Below are 22,939 nucleotides of genomic sequence, written 5' to 3' on the forward strand. Positions count from 1 at the left end.
ATTTTTAACACTCATGATCTAACAGGGCAATGTTTTTTAGTATATTTAGATAAAATTCAGTAATTAAAAAATTTAAAAAAAAATTTTTTAACGTTTATTTATTTTTGAGAGACAGAGAGCATGAGCAGGGAGGGGGCAGAGAGAGACACACAGAATCCGAAGCAGGCTGCAGGCTCTGAGCTGTCAGCAGAGCCCGATGCGGGGCTCGAATCCACGAACTGTGAGATCACAACCTGAGCCGAAGTTGGATGCTCAACCGACTGAGCCACCCAGGCGCCCCCTTTTTCATTTTTTAACGTTTATTTATTTTTGAGAGAGAGAGCATGAGCGGGGAAGGGACAGAGAGAGACACACACAGAAAAAAATTTTTAATGTTTATTTATCTTTGAGGGAGAGATTGGGGGCTGGGGGAGGGACAGAGAGAAAGGGAGACAGAAAATCCCAAGCAAGCTCCCCGCTGTCTGCGCAGGGCTCAAACCCATGAACTGAACTGTGAGATCATGATCTGAGCTGAAGTTAGACACTCAACCGACTGAGCCATCCAGGTATCCCAAAATTCAGTAATTTTTGAAAACGTGAATTTGAAGATCTCCAAATCCAATCCTTCAAAACTTAAATACTTTTATATTTAAAACTATTCTGTATGAAACTAGTAAGTCTATCAAATGTATTAAGTCTTTTATTTTCCTCTGACTCTTCTTCAAAGGAGTCTATTGGTTATTGTGGCTCCATAAAAAAAATAAATAAATTTCTCTAAAAGTCGATGCTGAGTACAGTTCAAGTACGCCAACTGGGAATTAAGAAAACAAAAAAACAGCAATGACTAAGTTTTCCAAGAGAAAAAAGAAGCATTCATAAGAGTTCAAGAATCTCTTGTCATCAGGGGACAGTTTTATAGATCTGCTGAAATGTTAGTTTATTCCTTGTTAAGGTCCTGACTTTCCCTGTCCGTGAGTTCAGACTTCTTGATTTCACTTCCCATGCGCCAACAGATGCTGCATTTCAAGTTGGAACAAAGGTTCCTTTTCAGAGAGTCCACAAAATGGCAGGTTCTTCACTACTCCCTCATTCTCTGTGCACATGCTCCTCCCTGATCCTGCCTCTTTCCAGGTCATTTAACCCTGATCTTCCCTCTCCTTCCTATCTGCTCTTCTCACTTTCTCTTCAAACACGTCCTACCTGTTTACCCCAACGTCTTTGCTTCTCTGTTTCCTCTTCCCCACGCATATTCACCAGCTGTCCTATAGTGCACGCCTTTCACTCATTCACGATTCGTGGTGGAGTACTCACTATCGAATCTTCTTTTCTCGTCCCGTCTGCTCCTACCCTCAGCTGGCCATCATCGGTTTCAACAATCTGTACTGAAATGAGCATGTCAGTGTGTGTGTGTGCTGGGGAAAGGGAAGGAGAGAAAATACTGTTTTTCCCCTTTTCAATAATTTGAATGTTAGTTGAAGAAGGATGCGTCTGCCCACCATCATTGTTCTGCCTCTTTTAAAATGGCATTATTTGGTCTACTGGACAGGAAGTAAAGACGGTACAGAGAGTGTGTTGGAGCAGTTAATAAAATAAATTGGAAGGAGAGCAAGGAATACACTACTTCTGCCCTTGGAGACATGTCACCGGGTTAAAGAAGCCAGGCAAGAAAGGTAAGAGGATGAGCTGGAATCAGACCTCGCGCCACTCGGAAGAGACAAACGCATCACATTTTAGTTACCAATCTAGGACTGACGAACTTAACAGGAACCCCTCAACCAAGAAACACTCCCACGTGTCACGGTGGGACACATTAGTGCCTGGAGGAGACACATCATAAACAAGGAGTCATTTTCCACGGTAACACTTTAATCACTTTGTCAAAACAATCTGAACACGCGTACATAAATACTTGATTTGCTTCAAGAATGGGTAGCATAAAAGTCCCTGAGATACATCCAAAAAGGACTTGAAACGTAATGCGATTATTCACCATACTAATTACCAAGAACTTGGCTCCCTTCCTTCCTATCTAAGGCATGTGACACTTTAAAACACACACACACACACACACACACACACACACACACACACACACACACATATATAATGCTAAATCAGAATCTCCCTCTCTGGTGCCTGGTTTTCTTCCAGTTTATTGATGCTGGGTAGGAAGTCATTTCCAGACTACCAGGAAGGCACCTGGGAGGTGAATTAGTTCTTTAAACTGTGGGGTGCCAGTTGGTAGGACGATGGCAAGTGAAACTAGAAGGTCCCAAGAGAAGATGTCCAACCCCCCCTCCCCCATTCTGCAGTTCAAGTGACAGAGGCTCCAAGGGGTTGTGACTTGCTCAAGCACGGCTGGTCCTGCCTCTACTACCGTAACCTCAAGCAGGTCCTTCAGAGGTCTGGACCTCGACTTCCTCTATAAAATGGAATGGCGATAATCATAGCTAACATCTTCCAGCTGCTTCCTATGTGCCAGACACCGTACTGAGTACTTTGTGTCTCATCTAATTCCCCCAACACCTCTGTCAACCATAGATGATTACCTTTCATTAGAGATGCCAAAGCACAGAGAGTTTAGATAACGTACCCAAGGTGAGACAATTAGCGAAAGTTGCCAAGCTGATCTAGGAACCGAGGAGGGTCTATCTCCAAAATTCTTAAATTCCAATTCTCAAATCCCTTTTAAGAAACACCCATCAGGTAGGTTCTCAAATCCCCCAGATGTCTAATTGTCTAGCACAGAGTTGACTGACTACGGCCAAATCCAGGTACCCCATCTGTTTACATATTGCCAACGGCTGTTTTTGTGCTGCATCGGCAGAGTTTAGCGGCGGCAGAAACTGTATGGCCTGCAAAGCCTGAAGTATTTACCCCGGCCCTTTACAGAGAGAAGTCTGTTTTCATCCTGCTCTAGAACTTTGAAAACTTAGAGCACACTGTAACCATACAGCACTTCACAATGTACAAAGCACTGTGGGACACGTTGTCCCACGTAACCCTCATTCTCTAGGGGCATTTGTGCATTATAAAGGAGGAAGCTAAAACCCAGAGAGTTTAAGTAACTCGCCTAATCAGGACGGCAGGGGCAGAAAGTGGCAGAAACACATCCAGGTTCTGACTCCCAGTTGCAAACTCTTTCCATGAAGCCACCCTGTCTCTTCTAACCTACCGCCAGGGAAGGGCTTGGACACCGGAAATGAGTGTGGACGCTGAAAGCCAGTCACACTGTCTTCCCGATCCCAGTATCATTCCAGGCACAATTGTATCATTAGAGTCATCAAGTGCTAAAAATATTCAATTTGTAATAAACTTGAAAGTAAAGTTTATGCCTTCAAGGGGGGTGGGGCATGATGATCATAGAAAAGACATTTTTAAATATATATGATGCATTTTTATATTATCAGTTATGAAATTTTAACCTACTCAATTTAGAATCATGTGAAAAATAACATAAAATGAGCAATTGACATATTTCTTACTCTTTGATGAAATCAGCCTCAAAAACTATTCTGGCTGTTCTAGACCCAAAATTTGCACACAAATAAAAATGCAATTATACCTTCCTTACACTAAATATTCAATAAATATGTGCTTAGTTTTAACAAGATTTACTGTAACTAAGAAGAACATCAGTAAAATAATACCCATGTAACAATATAACTTAACAATTTGTCTTTCAAAGAAAGAATAGCCTGCAAATTCAAGCTCGATCTAAATAGCAATGATGATTCTTGAAATAATAGGGTTTAGCTTTAGGAATACACTTGAAATATACAATATGAGGCCCCTTCCTTTTTATTTGAGATATATCCTGAAACATATGTTGAGATTTAAATTTAGACATACAAATCGATGTGGAGGCACCTTGAAATCACTGCAACAAAAAAGGAAAAAAAAATCTCTCTCTTACCAGTTGAGTGATTGCCACGTGTTAGGCCCCTTTACTTATTTTAGTTTCCACAAAGCTCACAGTGAGCTATGAAGTATTTTCCCTCCCCATCTTACAGATAAGGAATCTGAGGCTCGAGGTTGTTGTTGTTATTATTATTTTAGAGAGAGAAAGCAAGTGCAAGCAGTGGAGGGTCAGAAAGAGAGGGAGAGAGAATCTTAAGCCGGTTCCATGCCCAGTGCAGAGCCAGACACAGGGCTTGATCTCGCTACCATGAGATCATGACCTGAGCCGAAATCAAGAGTCAGAGGCTTAACTGACTGAGCCACCCAGGTGCCCTTCAAGGTTGTTACTAACTTGCAGAGGTCACACAGCTGGAATTCAAGCCAGAGTACCTTCAAAATCCACTCTCCCACTGCCCATCTAGATTCCCAGGAACCCCAAGATCACTTGCCAATCTCTCATAAATACTCATTATAAGAAGAGAATTTTTCCTTTTTCTTTATTGGTTGACTGATACTTTGTAATTCCGCCCACACTATAATATTTTAATAAGGAAATGTTATCTATGGGCTTTAATTTCTCCTTTTAAGGAAAAAAAATTGAAGCGCCTGGATTTCAGTGAACTTTTTAAGTGAGTCTGCAATGAATACTCGTAGAGATAAAACTTAATGATTCAGCTAATTGCCCTAATCAAAAGCAAAATTACAGTTTACAGCACTTTATATAAACCTAGTTAATCTTAGACCATACTCACAATAATCAGTCACTGAAGGTCCTTATTGTAATAAGTCAAAGAGAAAAACAAACCGTTATTTGAGGCTATAAATCAACTGGATTTCTAATAACTGACCTATGGCCTGTATTAAAGAATGTCACTTTCAACAAGTAGGTTCTGCCGATTGACTGATCAAAGTTCTATTTTACCTGTTGGCAAGGGCAGATTCTAATAGCCTTCAAGAAAAGGACCTCGCCTTACACATTTGTGTGTCTCTCCTGGCACCCCAAGCCCAGTGTTTGGCACAGAGGAGGCACGCGGTCACTCCTAGTAAATATGCTGCTCGTTCACCTTTTCAAGTCAATGCATACCATTTTCAAAGTTGGTCCACGGCACAGGCTCAAGGGCACTAGAAATGGGAGGCCATACCGTCAGTACTACTATGCAGACTAGGAGGGGAACCAGCCGGCCCCGGGGAGAATGGCAGATTTAGATTTTAACAAAAAAACCACGGCTCATTGCAGGCACTAATTTAGTTCCATTCCCTAGCAATTAAACATTTAACTGAAAACTGACGGAAACAAAAACTGCCATTAATAGACACCACGAAACTTTTTTCCTTTTGCCATGATTCCATATTGCGGTACAATCTCTTTCTCCGTCCTGCAGACAGGTACTTCCGGCAGTGGCAGTACGTTCCTGCTTAATTTTCCCGTCCAGTAAAACGATACAAACAAATGACTTTGTGGAAAGTGGCACTGCGGCTTCCTTCTCTTCTGTTGGTAAACACGGGCTGGTTTTCTGGACAGAGGGGAGAAGAAGGTCGCTTCTGCTTTTTTCACATCTCTAATTTTAATACGCTTTTTAAAAATTTTGGTTATAGAAAAACAGACACAGAGGAAATAAGTTAGGAGATGCTTATTCACATTGTAAAGGGAGTCTCCAGAGGACTGCATTAAACACTGACCTCTCCTAAAGCAGTGAATTGGGGATTTGATTTAAAAGCAGTGTTTCAAAAATACGTGTGTGTAAAGTGAGGTACACCCGTATATTCATCCTAACTCTTCCCCAAGGGCAATCTAGCATCGGCTTTGTACTCATACGGCAGGGGAACAAACAGTACTTGTTAAGGAACAGTCCATGGATCATTGGACCACCCTCCTCACCGTTTTTTAGGAGATGAGACTTTGAGGAAGTCACGAGACCCACTTGCGGCCACAGTCCTTTCACTATTCTGCAACAAGGCTCCTTCTGGAACGGGGGGCTTGCTACACATTCGCCCAGTGCAATGTGAGTCAAGGAGCAGTGTGTATGGATTTGGATTCAGCACAGGCCACCTATATAGCCCGTGACGGATGAGGAAAAAAAGAGCAACTGACTCAAAGTCTTCTGGTAGTTAAGCTACTGTTTCACCTCGTCCTGGTTACAAGGTGAGGGAGGGCTCCCTTCTTCACCCGTGAACACTGATGCCCACCTACAGCAGACAGAGCCCAACTGCTAGCTGTGCAAAAAAAAAAAAAAAAAAAAAAAAACCAAAAAACCAAACAAACAAAAAAACAAAACCATGAGAACCAGGGATCCTTCCTACCCAGTCTTTATGCTGAATCATATTAATTGGTAAATCACCTTTCCCCCCGTAGAGTAAAAATGGGTGTTTGGAAAACTGGACCAGCCAAGGAGATGCGCAGCTGAGGGTCAAAAGCTGACGATCTGACCTCCCTGGGTCACACCGGGGTTTCACCGCTCAAACCAGCGAGCCAAATTGCGTATGCTCTTGGGCCGGTCCCCGGCGCTCTGCACAGCCTGGCAGGCCCGGCACCAAGGCTCATCCCAGAAGGAGGTGATGTGCACGGCGTAGCTCCTGCGCCAGCTGAAGTAGCGACGGTAGACTGCTGGGTTTCGGTCGAGGAAGAGCAGGTAGGCAGCCAGGGAGGAGGCACTAGGGAAGTCGTCTACGTGGATGAAGGCACCGCGGGGCATGAAGCGTTCATAATTGGCACGGTCGGGGCCCAGCACCACGGGCACGGCCCCGGCCAGCAACGCGTTGCGCCAGAGCTTCTCGGTGATGTAATCCAGGTGCTGCGAGTTCTCAAAGGCCAGGTAGAACTTGTAGCGGGCCACTGTGTGCAGAAGGCCAATGCTGGGCACCGGCCGGCCAGGCCCGCTCCTGCCGAACACGTCCACCGACACGTGCTGGCTCAGCTGGTGGTAGTACCGGACCCGGGCCTGGCGCTCATCCCAGTTGCTCACCACCCAGGCCACCAGCCCCCGTTTCCGGGCCAGCGGCGGGGCCAGGCCTAGCGGCTGGTCGCTGGGATGGGTCCTGGGGTAGAGGTACCCGTAAGGCACGAAGACGTCCGAGTCGGCCCTGTAGGAGAGGGTCCAGTTGAAGAGGTTCCCCGCCAGGTTCCGCAAGCCCGGGGAGTGGGAGGGCGACTCGAAGTTCATCCACACCCAGCGCTGGCCCGGGGGCCTGAGGCCCGAGGTGGCCAGGGCTTCGGCGGCCACCGCCTCCTCGTCGTCCAACACCCGCAACTCCAGCTCATCTGCCCCGCGCACCGGGGCGCCCCAGGGCGGGGGCCAGTCATGGGGTTCCTTCACGAGGTCACGGTGGTGGAAAAGCACCGCCTGGGCCTCCCCATAGGCCGCACGGTCGGTGAGCAGGCGGCAGCCGCTGATGTTGAAGCGCAGCCAGCAGTCCGGGGGCGGCCTCGCGCCGCTGTCGCGCCCCGCGAAGGGTTCCCACCACAGCAGCACGGCCACCGGCCGCGGCGGGGCGGAGGATGCCCAGGGCAGCGGCGGCAGCTGCCTCCAGCAGCAGAAGGCGGCCAGAGCGGTGCACAGCAGGCCGGCCGCCGCCAGCGCGGAGGCGCTCGGCAGAAGCCCCCGGCCCCGGCGCCGCCCGAAGCGCCGGCCGGCCTCCCGGCCCCACGGCGCCCCCATGGCGCGCGCAGGCACGGCCGCCGCCGCTCGCCGCGCGTCCGCAGGCGTGGGGCCGCGGCGCCCGCTCTCATGCTGCCGCTGCGGCTCTGGCCGTCGTTGCCGCTCGCCGCCGGCCCTGGAGCGGGAGAGGGCGGTCCCGGAATCCCAAGGCTCGCGGGCCTGGCACTCCTCCCGAAGAGTCCCCGCGGGGCGCGCCGCCAGGGCTGAGTGCGCGGCCCGGGCAGCCCCGCCGGGCGCCGCCCCGTCCCTCCCCTCCACCGCGCCCCCGGCCCGACCGGCACTGCCGGCCCCGGGCGTTTCCTGCCGCGCCTCCGCCCGTCCCCGCCCCGTCCAGGACTCCCGGACCTTCGGCCGCGCCGCCCGGGCCCCTCACCCGCTCTCCGGACCCCACCTCGGGGGGGTCCCGGGCCTTTCCGCGCGCCCAGCTCCCTGGCCTGGAGCCCGGGCCTGCCCGCGGCTCCCTCCCAGCGGCGCCCCGGTGTTCAGTCGCGGTGGCCTGCACCTTCGCCTTCCAGAGGGAGGACCCGGTTCGTCGCTGGGCGCGTGCAGAGGGCGCTAGAGCGGACTCGTGCAGAAGGCGGGCCGGGGGTGCCGAGTCCCCGGGCGTCGGGACGGAAGATCGAGTCCGCTTCCTTCCTCGCCGCCCTGCGGTGGCCAGCGACGCCTGCCGGAGGGAGGGAGCGCGAGAGGCCGCGGAAACGTGCGGGCTGCGGCGCGGCCACGGCGGCGGTGACCGTGACCTCGGGACCCTCCGAGACAGGCCAGTGGCGCGACCCACGGGGGTTGTGCGTTTGTGAAAGCAAGTTTTCAGGGTGGATGGTTTAATCCCACTGCCACAAGAACGTTCCCTCCCCTCCGCCTTCCTCCCCAGCAGAGGATCAGAAGAATAAACGTTTTCTGAGCAATCTGAAACATTCTTTTCCCTCACTCCACCTCTAAATACTCCTCACTGCCGGCCCAGAACGTTCTTGGTACAAGGGCGAGGAGGACTCTGAAACCAAAGATAAACAAATGGCCCTTTGGGCCTTTGTCCTCCAGGAAATTACTGCTTGGTCCGGGAGTTGAATGAATGAATGAACGGCACTATTAAGTTTTATTAAGCACTGAAGAAACAATGTATTCGTGAAGATTACGCACTCTGGACTATAATAAAATGATGGCTAAGATAAATATTAGAGCACCCAAGTTTGGGCTATAAAAGGTGAGTAGCTCACAGCTGCTTCCACTGTTACCAGTGAGTCAACAATCCAGGCATCCATTTCTACAGCCAGTTGAGCAAATTTTTTTTTCCTACAAGTTGTATTTGAATTTCTAGGTTTAGGCCTTCATTTATGTCATTTAACTGTTTTTCAGCAAAATTCCAAATAGGCCATAGGTGGGCTGCTGACCCAAGGAGATGAGGCAGTTTGGGGAGAATTTTTAGTATTCGACAGCTGTGCATTGCCAGCACCCCAGCCCAGTGCCATATTGAGTTACAGGATGTTAGAGGAGAAAGGGATTTGCTGGGAATGGGGCCAACCTGTCGGGTGTGTTTGATGTTATGCATACAGAAAAAACAAACAAACAAACAAACTTGGATTTGCCATTAGGATTTACCAGGAAGAACTTTTTCATTAAAAATCAAGTACAGAGGGGGCACCTGGGTGGCTCAGTCAGTTGAGCATCACACTCTTGATTTCTGCTCAGGTCATGATCTCACAGTTCATGGGATTGAGCCCCCCACCCTTTTGGGCTCTGTGCTGACAGAGTGGAGCCTGCTTGGGATTCTGCCTCTTCCTGTCTCTCTCTCTCTCTCTGGCCGTTTGTGTACACATGCTCTCTCTCAAAATAAATATTTAAAAAAATCAAGTATAGATTTCGAAAGCTTCTATAAAGATGGTTTCATGTGGCGCTGCCTTCTGGCCCACAGGGACAATTTGGGAGCCGGATAGCATTAGATGTTCTGGCTATACCTACTTTCTCCTACACACTAAAACTTGTTATAATGTTGTGGAGTTTTTATTTTTTATTTTTTAATTTCATGGTATAATTTTTAAGCTACTTAACCAAATTGTCATTGGAGTTATGAATTTCAGTTCCACTCTGTTATTTTTTTTAATGTTTATTTATTTTTGAGACAATGCGAGAGACAGTGCAAGCAGCACAGGGGTAGAGAGAGGGAGACACAGAATCTGAAGCGGGCTCCAGGCTCCGAGCTGTCAGCCCAGAGCCCGATGTGGGGCTCGAACTCAAGAACCGTGAGATCATGACCTGAGCTGAAGTCAGACGCTCAACTGACTGAGCCACTCAGGTGCCCCACTCTGTTATTTTTAATTCTAAAAACAAAGCTATAAATGCCCAAGTGTTTCCTTCTTCAACCAAAAGAAGGGAAGGATATATTGGCTTTTCTTGTTATGCAATTCAAAAACCTGTATATTTATGCACATTCCTCCCCCACTTGAAATAAATAAGACATCACAGATAGAGGCTAACGTTGTATCCAGCACATGGTAGGTAAGCATTTGGTAAATGTTAACCTGCTTCCTTGCTTCCTTCCCCCACTCCCAATTTTCCTGTAAGTCCTTCAGATATTCCAATTAGACCAACTTTTTATGGGCAGAATGGCTTCTCTCTCATGAATATCAATTTCCATAGTATCTACTTACCTTGGTAGAGTGAGGGATGACCAACTCCTCCTTTAGTCTTATCTTGATGTTGGGGAAAGGGATACCTGGCAGGAGGGTGTAGTTGGATCAACGGAAACCAATCATGACTCCTCTACAAACAACTGATTGAAGATCATACTCATTGATTTATTCCCTGAGCAACGGTTTGTTCTTATTTTAGAGGGATGGAAAGGAGGAAAGGTGTTAAGTAACAAAGCCAGGTGTTCTCATTTATTTATTTAACCAGTTAGGAACCTGGACTGAAAAATACCATTTCTACCTTCAAGAATCTGAAACAGTGCAGAGAGAAAGAATTATAGAAGGCTTTGAGAAGGTCGTTCCTGGAGTAATTAGGAACGATTCAAATTGGGAACAGGGCTGAGATGTTCGTCTAAACAGAAGGAGCAGCATAGCAACAGCCAAACGGGGTGAAGATGGTAGGTTAGAAATCACTAGGGTTTGGGGCGCCTGGGTGGCGCAGTCGGTTAAGCGTCCGACTTCAGCTCAGGTCACGATCTCGCGGTCTGTGAGTTCGAGCCCCGCGTCGGGCTCTGGGCTGATGGCTCAGAGCCTGGAGCCTGCTTCCGATTCTGTGTCTCCCTCTCTCTCTGCCCCTCCCCCGTTCATGCTCTGTCTCTCTCTGTCTCAAAAATAAATTAAAAAAACGTTATAAAATTAAGAAATCACTAGGGTTTTAGTTTGGCTAAGGAGATGGGGTTTTATCCTGAGGGCTGTTGAGAGTCCTCGAAAGGTTTTAGAAAGCAAAGGATCAATATAATGAGTATTTTTAAAAGATCTTTTGCCAGGTATCTGGGTGGCTCAGTTGGTTAAGCATTCAACCCTTGATCTCAGGTCTTGATCTCAAGGTTGTGAGTTCAAGCCCCACATTGGGCTAGAAGCCTACTTAAAAAACAAAACAAAAAAAACCTCATTTGCGAGGGGAGGTGAGTATATGGAAGTTGACATGAGATAGTCTCCTGGTGTGCTGGCCATGTTCATTGATATAGGCACTGGTTAATTGGGTATGTTTTGTTGAGTAAATTCATTAAGCTTCAGACTTATATATGTGCTTTTATGTGTGTATATTATACTTCATTAAAATGTTTCTAAGAAAAAAAAATCATTCTTTCATTAGTAAAAGATGAATTGGGAGTTAAGGACCAGGATAAGAACACAAGTATCTAATCCAGTTGGAAAACCGTTGGTATAATTCAGATATGAAAAAAATGCCTGAACTGAGATAGATGTGAGAATGAGATTAAATTAAAATTAAAGGAGAATCAATTCAGAGATAGTTAGGAGGCCCTTCCTCCAGGAAACCTTCCTGGACCCCCATGTGCACAAATGTAGGGTAGGTTACATGACTCTCCTGTGTGCTCCCATATAGACATCGTTCAGAATATCATGGGGCCGGGATCATATTTCATTCACAACTCCATCCCTAGCACTGAACCAGGCATCTAGTAGTTTTCATCATTTCACTGAACACTTGTTGAATGAATCAACGCTCTTAATGTATTGCTGAAATAATCTGTTGGTAAATGTGTTCCCCACTATAAAGTGTGTAAGTATCAGGAAAAATTGGCTATGTGAATGATTTGCTGTGACGTGAAGAAGCCCCTGAAGCTTTCAAGTGTAAACGCTACACATGAATTAGAGCGGTGATGACCAGCATCAGAAGCTCCATCAAATAAGGCTGACTCTCATTGGCCCAACCTGCACCAAGTGTCATTCTTGAAACAATCACTGCGATCAGGAGATGTGGACTCTCTTTAGATACTCTTGTGGAGCTACAGGGTAGGTTTACCTAAACTTCATGGACCAACAGCGGAGGGAGTTCCCCAAAGGGAAATGCTGTTATCTGAAGAGGACTGGGATAGTGGGCGGGCCAAAACAACCCTGGCTACCCGCCGTCAGTAAGCAACTGTTATTCTAAATGCTAAAATTGTTATTCTAAGATTCTTAGAATTTTAAGATTTCTATGATCCTCTTTAATTTGGTAACGATAAACCAAAGTATTTCTTGTGTACTTAAAGTCCTCTCAGTTTCCAAGGAATATTACACAGGAAGAACTGGCTTTCCTTTGCAAGTATGAAGACAACAAGGTCAGGTGTAAAGAAGGGCTTCTGGACTCTGAGGATTGCTAACGCGGTGTAGAGGAGAAGTCCATAAATTAAGGCCTATTTTATCAAGCCAAGTGAGTAATCAGCGCACAGCGTGTCCGAGGATGATCTATTCAGTTCCAAAATTTGATATAGGACAGAATTCTTTGAGACCAAAGGCAAGGACAACTCTGGTTGCTACAAGTCTAACTCACTCTTGGCTCTTCCTCGGGGAAATGGTACATTTGCAGCCCATCCTGGGACTCCTCACCAAAGACATTTGATATTTCCTAGGAATCCCCAGAACACATTCTGACTGCCTCAGGCCTTTCCACCGGCACCAAGCTGCCAGCTGGGCTCCACCAGGCCACCCTCAGATGGGTTCTTCTCTCTGGATGGATGTGAGATTCCTGTGACTCAACATTGACCTGCTCAGTATACTTTCCAGTTTTTTCCTTGAAGAGAGAAAAGGGCAATCCAGAGCCCCTCCCCATATTCTGTACTTACAAGGAAGTGGGGAGCAGTCTGTGAGAAGGTGTGCCTGGAAAGGCTAACCCGGATGCAAGTAGGTGGAGATTGTTTCCTTTGTCAGGCATAATTCTTTAACTGTGCGTAATTGGGCAGTTGAGTGTGGAGATGATTGTTAGTTAAAGATTGTTAAGAATTGTGTAAATTCAACGACAATCCCCCAATTTATTATTCATTGCCCTGTGAAAACACTGGTAGAAAAACAAGCCTAAAACCAATTTATAAGGTCTTCTCTTTTTACCCAAGTGCAAAACGTTACTGCCCCTGAAAGGCGTTGTCGCGAAGAGACAATATGAGAACTTACTGTATTTACTTTAGGGTGTTACTCTTTATGTACTCGAGTTCCTCTTGCACACTTCCTTGACTGAAGAGTGATACAAGAATGTTGGGTGTTCCGAAAAATGTGCATAGTGAAATTTCAATTACTGTTAGAAATATTTATATAATTCTTTAAATATTGGCAGGATTTACCTCTGCATTTTTCTTGTTAAACTGCTTCCTCCTAGAATAGACATTATTTGTAGTCACATGTGAAAGTTATGGAATACAAGACTTACGCAAAAGAAAGTAAGGGGCGCAAGGGTGGCTCAGTGGGTTAAGCGTCCGACTCTTGATTTCAGCTCAGGTCATGCTCTCACCTTCGTGAGATCAAGCCCTGCGCCAGGCTCTGCACTGACAGGAAGGAGCCTGCTTGGGATTCTCTCTGTCCCTCTCTCTGCCCCTACACCACCCTCAAAAAATAAATTAATGGAATAAAAAAAAGAAAGTTATTTTGACATCGAAATAAGTATGTTAACATCACACAGTGCAATGCCTGGGAACATGAGGTGTTTCATAAATATTTATTAAATACATGAATAGATGAATGAATGAACACCACTATTAACTCTACATTTTAGGAGACACTTACAAAACAATTACATTTCTGCATTCATAAAGGTTATGCAAAAGACTTTGGACTCTAAGGGTGCCTGGCTGGTTCAGTTGGTGGAGCAAGTGACTCTTGATCTCATGGTTGTGAGTTCGGGCCCCACATTAGGTATAGAGATTACTTAAGAATAAAAATCTTGGGGTGCCTGGGTGGCGCAGTCGGTTAAGCGTCCGACTTCAGCCAGGTCACGATCTCGCGGTCCGTGAGTTCGAGCCCCGCGTCGGGCTCTAGGCTGATGGCTCAGAGCCTGGAGCCTGTTTCCGATTCTGTGTCTCCCTCTCTGATTCTGTGCCTCCCTCTCTCTCTGCCCCTCCCCCGTTCATGCTCTGTCTCTCTCTGTCCCAAAAATAAATAAACGTTGAAAAAAAAATTAAAAAAAAAAGAATAAAAATCTTAAAAAAAAAAGATTGAACTCTAAAATAATTACTAAGAAAATAATACAACAGAAGTGTAGGGTACATCTTGTTAAGTAGCACACTGGCCTCCCCAAATCCCCTCCAGGTTCACCAGCACTATCCTTCTACCCCAATCCCAAGTCTCACTTGACTAAAGCAAGTTAGGACAAATCCTACACAATCACAGAAATTCAAACATATCAACACTAGGCTTTTCTATGGTACCTGCCCCACATTAGTACTTATGTGTGTGGCTACACTCGAGGCAACCAGATCGTAACTCAGGACCAGACCTTAACTCTGGGAGGCACCCCCCACCCTCTGCAGATGGAGGAAAGGATCTTGACTACCTGTCCCCCACCCCTTGTCCTGACCCCACTTCTCACACAGTCCCAGGGCACACCTCATGAAAGAAAATGGAGAGAAGATACATTTTTTTTTCCCCCTGGAAGTCAGGTAATTCTGCCTTGACCAGTAAATTTCCCTCAAGTAGCCAATCAGAATAGAACGGTGCTCAGACCAGGCTCCATCACTCTCGTTCCTGTGACTCTACTTCTAAAAAGGGGTTGAGGCACTTGCAATATTAAGAAATACTTGTGGGTGACAATGAACAAATTAGTGGCACACAAATGATTTTGAAAATGAAAGGGTAAGTCTAGATTGCTCATATGGCAAGGGAAGAAACATTCCTGAAGAAGTAAGACAGCCACGTATTTATGATTCCAGGCCAAGCTTACTGTGGCCAAAGAAACCACAGCCCAGAAACCTTACATGCTGCATAAAGTTGAAATCACATTAATAAGGCTGGTTATAATAGGATTATTTTCAACTGCTCCGAAAGGAACATTCGGTCTGTACTCACCCTCAGAAACATTTAGTGCAATTCATTTTTTTTTAATTTTTTTTTAACGTTTATTTACTTTTTGAGACAGAGAGAGACAGAGCATGAATGGGGGAGGGTCAGAGAGAGAGAGGGAGACACGGAATCTGAAACAGGCTCCGGGCTCTGAGCAGTCAGCACAGAGCTCGACGCGGGGCTCGAACTCACGAACCGTGAGATCATGACCTGAGCCGAAGTCGGCTGCTTAACCGACTGAGCCACCCAGGCGCCCCCATTTAGTGCAATTCAATGAACATTTGGTCTTGGGGAAAAGAGGACAGGTGAATAAACACTGCCCTAACTATCTAACTGCATGGCAAGAGCTTCTTCTGTGCTGGCGGCACCACGGGGCTCTGCACAAAAAGCAACTTCTTTCTCGAGTGAGCTCACTGTGCAAAGACTTCATTTCCTGGATCATCCAAGGCAGCAGGGAAACAGCGGCAACTGTTAAAGTCAGAGAAGAGAAATCAGATGTGGACGAAAGTGGTAGATGCTGTCTGATCGCCCGTTCACGGAGCCCACCGCTCCTCACTCCCACCACTGACCAGCTGTTTTGCCTCCCAGCGCCCTTGAAGCTCTCCTGGCCCCTTTTCCAGTCCACAGTTTGAGCAAGATTGATGGGGAATGTTGATAGACGATTTTGATGTGACAGGATTTGCTGTGTGCCTTTGAAAGGTGAAATACTCCAGTTTTTCTTTGGTACATTTTGGCATAGCACCTTTGGCATGATCAGCTTGCAGAGCTATTGTTTTGTTTGTTTGTTTTCTAAAGGGTTTTCCAAACAACGCAGCACTGAGAATTGTCCGACATTGACACCTGCCGGGCTACATTAGGGGCAGACCTTGTTTGGGCTTAGAACAGTGCAAAAGCTGTAACTTCATGCGATAACATTTACTGAAGGCCAATTATGTGAAAGTCCTTGAGGTATGTCTGAACAGACAAACATTTCTGCCCTGGTAGGAGATGCTAGCTATTTATTACACTCAATCCACCCTGTTGAACTAAAGTTTTAGAGCAATTCCAGACCTAAAGAGTCCAAAGGCTGACATCAGAACCTGGGATGTGTTAGATCTTCAGTCACTGCTGAACGTGCCTCTAGAAGCAAGACCTCCTCGATTGCCTTGTCACTTTGTCCCTTGTCACCTCTGCATTGATCAAGTGTCACTCTCAGAGTAGAAGGTTGCTTTAGGCCACCTATCTTTGCAACTTTCTCATCTCCACTTACAACTAGTTAGGCAAGATTCGTCAGTTTGCCAAGGAAGTTTTTCTTTTTTTTTTTTTTAATTTTTTTTTTTAACGTTTATTTATTTTTGAGACAGAGAGAGACAGAGCATGAACGGGGGAGGGTCAGAGAGAGGGAGACACAGAATCTGAAACAGGCTCCAGGCTCTGAGCGGTCAGCACAGAGCCCGACGCGGGGCTCAAACTCACGGACCGTGAGATCATGACCTGAGCCGAAGTCGGCCGCTTAACCGACTGAGCCACCCAGGCGCCCCAACCAAGGAAGTTTTTCATGTGAAAGGGAAGCAAGTTTCTGCTGGGGAAAGAGGGTAGACCTGAGTCTCTCCACCCAGTAGATTCTACTCTCTCTCTCTTAGTGACAGAGATGTGGAATTATAAACCAGAGTCAAGCGGTTTCGCCCACATACATGTGCTTCAAGCAAGCGCTATAATTAAGCCAGACAAAACTAAAGCCAGTTTTATTAGGATTCTTTTAGTTGCAGTTATAGTGACTTACTGGAGGCAGCTCTGGATCGGGGGGGAAAAAAAAGGCAGGATGGGGGCAAAACGTATTAACAGGTGAGAAGTGAGTCTCACAGAAACCTACTTCTAAAAATTTTTATTAACACTATTTTTTAAATGTTTATTTTTGAGAGAGAGAGCAGGTGAGGGTCAAAGAGAGAACGGCAGAGAATCCCAAGCAGGCTTGTGCTGTCAATGCAGAGCCTGACTTCGGGGCTCAAGCCCAAGAACCCTGAGATCATGACCTGAGCCAAAATCTAGAGTCGGACATTTAACCAACTGAGCCACCCCGGTGCCCCATCTCTCAATTTTCAGTCTTTGGCAGCAAGAATCCAACTGGGCCACCTTGGGCTTTGTCTACCTGGTGAACTTAGCCATGGCCGAGAACAGAGTCCAGGGCAGTGTGGTCAGTGGATTAGTGGGGGCAGGGAGTCAGGGATATGGTGGTGGTGAGCTATTCTCAGAGGAAGGAACACCTTTGTGAGCTGAACCGTTCTGGAGAGGTGACTAACTCCTATGTTTGTTTTGTTTTTTAATAAATACACATGACCAAGGGAGGTCTTCCTCAGCCTTTCAATTATTTCCATGAATAAATGCTTCCTTATATCTAAAGTAAATCCTTGAAAACATGTTATGAAATACTTTACACGTAGAAAAAATAGGGTGATGAATCCCAAATTCCCCTTAAGACTCAACAATTGCTAAGATTACTCACATAGGGGCACCTGGGTGGCTCGGTCGATTGAGCGTCTGGCTTTGGCTCAGGTCACGATCTCACAGTTTGTGGGTTCAAGCCCCGCACCAGGCTCTGTGCTGACAGCGCAGAGCCTGGACTGCTTCGGATTCTGTCTCCCTTTCTCTCTGCCCCTCCCCTGCTTGTGCTCTGTCTCAGTCTCTGTCTCTCTCAAAAATAAACATTAAAAAAAAAAAGACTACCCACATATGCTTCTTTTAACCCCTTTTCTTTTATTTCTGATGTATTTTTAAAGTTTATTTATTTATTTTGAGAGAGAGTGCATGCACACGTGTGCAAGCAGAGGAGGAACAGAGAGAGAGAATCCCAAGCAGACTCCACACTGTCAGCACAGAGCCAGACATGGGGCTGGATCTCACCAACTGTGTGATCATGACCTGAGCCAAAATCAAGAGTGGGGTGTTCAATCAACTGAGCCACCCAGGTGCCCCTTATTTTCTACTTCTAATTTTTTTTCTTTCTTTTTTCTTTCTTTCTTTTTTTTTTAGTTAACATACAATGAAATATTGGTTTCAGGAGTAGAATTCAGTGATTCATCGCTTGCCTACAACACCAGGTGCTCATCATAACAAGTGCCCTCCTTAGTACCCATCACCCATCTAGCTCATTTCCCACCCATCTCCCTCCGTCAACCCATAGTTTATTCTCTACCATTAAGAGTCTCTTGTGGCTTGTTTCCCTCTCTTCTCCCCTCTCCCTATAAGTTCATCTGTTTTGTTAAATTCCACATGAGTGAAATCATATGGTATCTGTCTTTTTCTGATTGACTTATTTCACTTAGCATAATACATTCTAGCTCCCTCCACATAATTGCAAATGGCAAGATTTCATCCTTTTTGATGACTGAGTGATACACACATACATACACACACACACGCACACACACACACCACACGTTCTTTATCCATTCTTCAGTCAATGGACACTTGCACTGTCTCCATAGTTTGGTTATTTTTGATAATGCTGCTGTAAACATTGGGGTGCATGTACCCCTTCAAATTTGTACTTTTGTACCCTTTGGGTAAATACCTTATAGTGTCCTTGCTGGATAGTTCTATTTTTCGTTTCTTGAGGAACCTCCATACTGTTCTGCAGAGTGTCTGGACCAGTTTGCATTCCCACCAACAGTGCAAGAGGGTTCCACTTTCTCTGCATTCTTGCCAACACCTGCTGGTTTTTGTGTTGTTAATTTTAGCCATTCTGACAGGTGTGGGGTGGTATCTCATCATGGTTTTGATTTGTATTTCTCTCATGATGAGGGATGTTGAGCATTTTTTCATGTGTCTGTAGCCAACTGGATGTCTTCTTTGGAAAAGTCTTCTGCCCATTTCTTAACTGGGCTATTTGTTTTTTGGGTGTTGAATTTGATAAGTTCTTTATAGATTTTGGATACTAACTCTTTATCAGAAATGTCATTTGCAAATATCTTCTCCCATTCCATAGGCCGTGTTTAACTTTGTTGATTGTTTCCTTCCCTGTGCAGAAGTTTTTTATCTTGGTGAGGTCCCGATAGTTCATTTTTGCTTTTGTTTCCCTTGCCTGAGTCATGTCTCGTAAGAAGTTGCTGCAGCCAAGGTCAAAGAAGTTGCTGCCTATGTTCTCCTTTAGGAGAACCATTTTGAATTTATTTTTGCGTTTGGTGTAAGAAAATGTCCAGTTTCATTCTTCTGCACGTCGCTCTCCAGTTTTCCCAACACCATTTGTTGAAGAGACCGTCTTTTTTTTCCATTGGATATTCTTTTCTGCTTCATCAAAGGCTAGTTGACCATATTGTTGTACTTCCATTTCTGGGCTTTCTATTCTGTTCCATTGATCTATGTGTCTGTTTTTGTGCCAGTACCATACAGTCTTGATGACTATAGCTTTGTAATACAGCTTGAAGTCCGGAATTGTGATGCCTCCAGTTTTGTTTTTCGTTTTCAGAATTGCTTTGGCTATTCCGGGTCTTTCTTTTGTGGTTCCATAGAAGTTTGAGGATTCTTTGTTCTAGCTCTGTGAATCCACTTCTAATCTTATCATCTGCATGGCTCACAGATACTCTTGCCACGACTATTTAGCCAAATTAGGAAGTGTGGTGTAAGCCCTACGACACCAAGTTACCCCAGAGCAACTTCAGCCTGAACTATAAAAATTCAGGAACTCTTGGGCTGGGAGCATATAAAATGAAAACTAAAAGTGAGCGAGCTTCAAACAGCTCTAGGAAAAAAAAAATTTTGTTTCATTTCTGACCTTAGAAGGAATGCTTCTAGTGTATTTCATCGAGTATTAAAATGGCTATTGATTTAAGATGGCTATAGATTTCTATCACTTTAAAGGAGTATCCTTGTAATTCTGGTTTTCAAAAAGTTTTTATTGAAAATGCTTATTGAGGGGCGCCTGGGTGGCGCAGTCGGTTAAGTGTCTGACTTCAGCCAGGTCATGATCTCTCGGTCCGGGAGTTCGAGCCCCGCGTCAGGCTCTGGGCTGATGGCTCGGAGCCTGGAGCCTGTTTCCAATTCTGTGTCTCCCTCTCTCTCTGCCCCTCCCCCGTTCATGCTCTGTCTCTCTCTGTCCCAAAAATAAATAAACGTTGAAAAAAAAAATTAAAAAAAAAAAAGAAAATGCTTATTGAATTAAAAACCAGATGTATCATATTGTAATTGTTAAAACCATCCCCTATCTTTGGCATTTCGATGGTTTCAGTTATTCACTATTATACATAATGCTTGCGTGAAAAATCCTGTCCAGGAATCCAGTTAGGAAGGTGTACTATGGGGCAATGAAGAACAGAATTTAGCCACAAAAGGAGCCAGGGCTTCAAACTAGAATAAGGACAGAAACCTTAGCTAGGAAACAGAGCCTTGAGATCAGTCCTTGGTGCTGGTAGCTAGCGGCTGATCAGGAAGTGGGAGACTGATGCCAAGGACCCAGCCTAGGCAGTGAGGTTGAGAATGAACAAAGGGGGGCTTGTTTATTGGACAGGAATAGAGTGGAAGTGAGCAAGGAAATCCCTGAGAATGAGTTTGTAAAGCCACACCTGGAGTTCAAATGCAAACAGGACGTCGTTTCTAATGGATGAATAAGTCAGCACTCCCCCACTCACTGCACTTTTTGTGGGGTATCCTAACATAGGTGCAAAAAGGTGATGGGAAGAATTTTTAGAAGGTTAAGATTTTCGATTGGTAAGAATAATGAACGCTTTACCCAACTCCTGGTAGTTTGGGGGCTGTATTTCTTGACTGATTTAAAATGTAATCTCTCCAATTTTAGCCACTGGCCCACAGCACCATTTTTGAAGCAGCCAGCGATGGAGAATTCCATAAACATGGTGGTGGCTGGAATTGGCTTACATGTAGGATCTCTTCTGGTGTGCGTTTACTAAATGGAATTTTTTATATTAAATCTGGAAAAGTTTGGATCTTAAGAGACTATTGACTGTTTCACTGTGTAAATATTTTTAAATAGGGAAGGGACACACCCAGTCAACAAATCTTTGTTGACTTGACTTATTACATTAAAACTGAGAAATGAACTGGAGAACTGAGAACTGGAAGAAGTTTTAAGACGAGCTTAGCCCAGAAAGGAAAGAGAACGAGAGATATGTAACCAGAATACTATGAAAAAGAATTAAAAAAATTTTTTTAATGTTTATTTATTTTTGGGAGACAGAAAGACAGAGCACCAACAGGGGAGGGGCAGAGAGAGAGGAAGACAGAATCTGAAGCAGGTCCCAGGCTACGAGCTGTCAGCACAGAGCCCGACACGGGGCTCGAACCCATGAAGCCCAGGATCGTGACCTGAGCCAAAGTCGGACGCTTACCTGACTGAGCCACCTAGGCGCCCCTATGAAAAAGAATTTTTTAAGGGGACAGGAATGACTATTATGACAGTTATGTATAAAATGAAAGACTGAAAAACCCAAATGTCCAAAAAATCGTGATAAATGCAAAATTTTACTACATATAATTTTTAAATATAATTACCATTTAAAGTTATATGATGGATAGGAACACCTCAGGGGCTCAGTTGGTTGAGCATCTGACTCTCGATTTCAGCTTGGGTTGTGGTTCCAGGCTCACGGAATCAACTCTGAGCATAGAGTCTGCTTGGGATTCTCTCTTTCCCTCTGTCCCTCTCCCCCACTAGTGTTTGCTGTCTCTGTAAAATAAAAATAAAATAGGGGTGCCTGGGTGGCTTAGTCTGTTAAGTATCCAACTCTTGGTTTTGGCTCAGGTCATGAAATGGAGCCACACTTCAGGCTCCCTGTTGAATGGGAAGCCTGCTTGGGATTTTCTCTTTTTTTCTCTCTCTGTCTCTGCCCCTCCCCGCCTCTCAAAATAAATAAATAAACTTTAAAAAGTAGATGAATGGTGGGGTGCCTGGGTCGCTCTGTCAGTTAAGTGTCTGACTTCGATTCAGGTCATGATCTTATAGTTTGTGAGTTCGAGCCCCACATTGGTCTTCTCTGCTGTCAGTGTGGAGCCAGCTTCAGATCCTCTGTCCCCCTATCTCTCCCTCTCTCTCTCCCTCAAAAATAGTAAGTAAAAATAATTTAAAAAAAGCAGACGAATGGATAAAGAAGTTGTGGTACACATACACAGTGAAATATGATTCAGCCATAAAAAAGAATGAGATCTTGTCTTTGCGACAACATGAATGAACCTAGAGGGTATTATGCTCAGTAGAATAAGTCAAAGACAGACAGATACGGTACGATTTTACCTGTATGTGGAATCTAAAAAACAAAGCAAAAACAAACCCGTAAATACAGAGAACAAACTGGTGGTTGCCAGAGGGGAGGAGAGTGCGGGGATGGGCAAAACGGGAAGGGGAGTGGGAGACCCAGGCTTCCAATTTTGGATTGAATAAGATCGGAGACGAAAGCAACAGCATAGAAAATACAGCCGATGGTACTGTTAGGCTAACGTGATAATCACTACACTAGGGAAACACACAAGTCAATGATATTGTAACACTGTTGCCCGGTGACAGATAGCAGCTACACTTGTGGAAAGTGTAGTGTAATGTATGGAACTGTTGAATCGCTATGTTATACACCTGAAACTCATGCGACATTGTGTGGCTACTTAACTAAAAAAAAAAAAGTTATATTTTAATGACTGGGAAATTGTGAGATGTTATGTTAAAAGGGATAACGAATGTATATAGTATACAGAGTGATTTCAAACATGTAAAACGAACATACGCGTAGGAAAAAAGAATAAAATTATATCAACATTTTATCGGTGGTGGTTTCTGGGAATTGAATTCTAGATGATATGTTTCCCATTACATTTCTTTCTTTTCCCATTTTTCTATACAGCACATGTATTACGTTTGACAAGGGGAAGGGGGAGAATAGTTTTTCCTCCTTCTTTTTCATCTGTTTTTAACCCAATAGCTTTAGTAAAATCCATACTGTTTAGTAGACAAATTCTAGAGAAGTG

General features: G+C 45.1%; 1 protein-coding gene across 1 annotated transcript; it reads right to left on the reverse strand.

The window, feature by feature from the left end:
• Window positions 1-4,359: 4,359 nt before the first annotated feature.
• On the reverse strand, window positions 4,360-11,571 carry FUT4 (fucosyltransferase 4). The gene is made up of 4 exons (XM_045038083.1): window positions 11,541-11,571; window positions 10,181-10,245; window positions 8,038-8,284; window positions 4,360-7,903 (listed from the first exon to the last, which is right to left on the reverse strand). Exons 1-4 carry the CDS (start codon window positions 11,569-11,571, stop codon window positions 6,330-6,332), a joined length of 1,917 nt encoding a protein of 638 aa, XP_044894018.1. The 3' UTR covers window positions 4,360-6,329.
• Window positions 11,572-22,939: the final 11,368 nt, after the last annotated feature.

Source organism: Felis catus, chromosome D1 (genome assembly GCF_018350175.1).
Source record: "Felis catus isolate Fca126 chromosome D1, F.catus_Fca126_mat1.0, whole genome shotgun sequence".
In the NCBI taxonomy this organism is placed as follows: Eukaryota; Metazoa; Chordata; class Mammalia; order Carnivora; family Felidae; genus Felis; species Felis catus.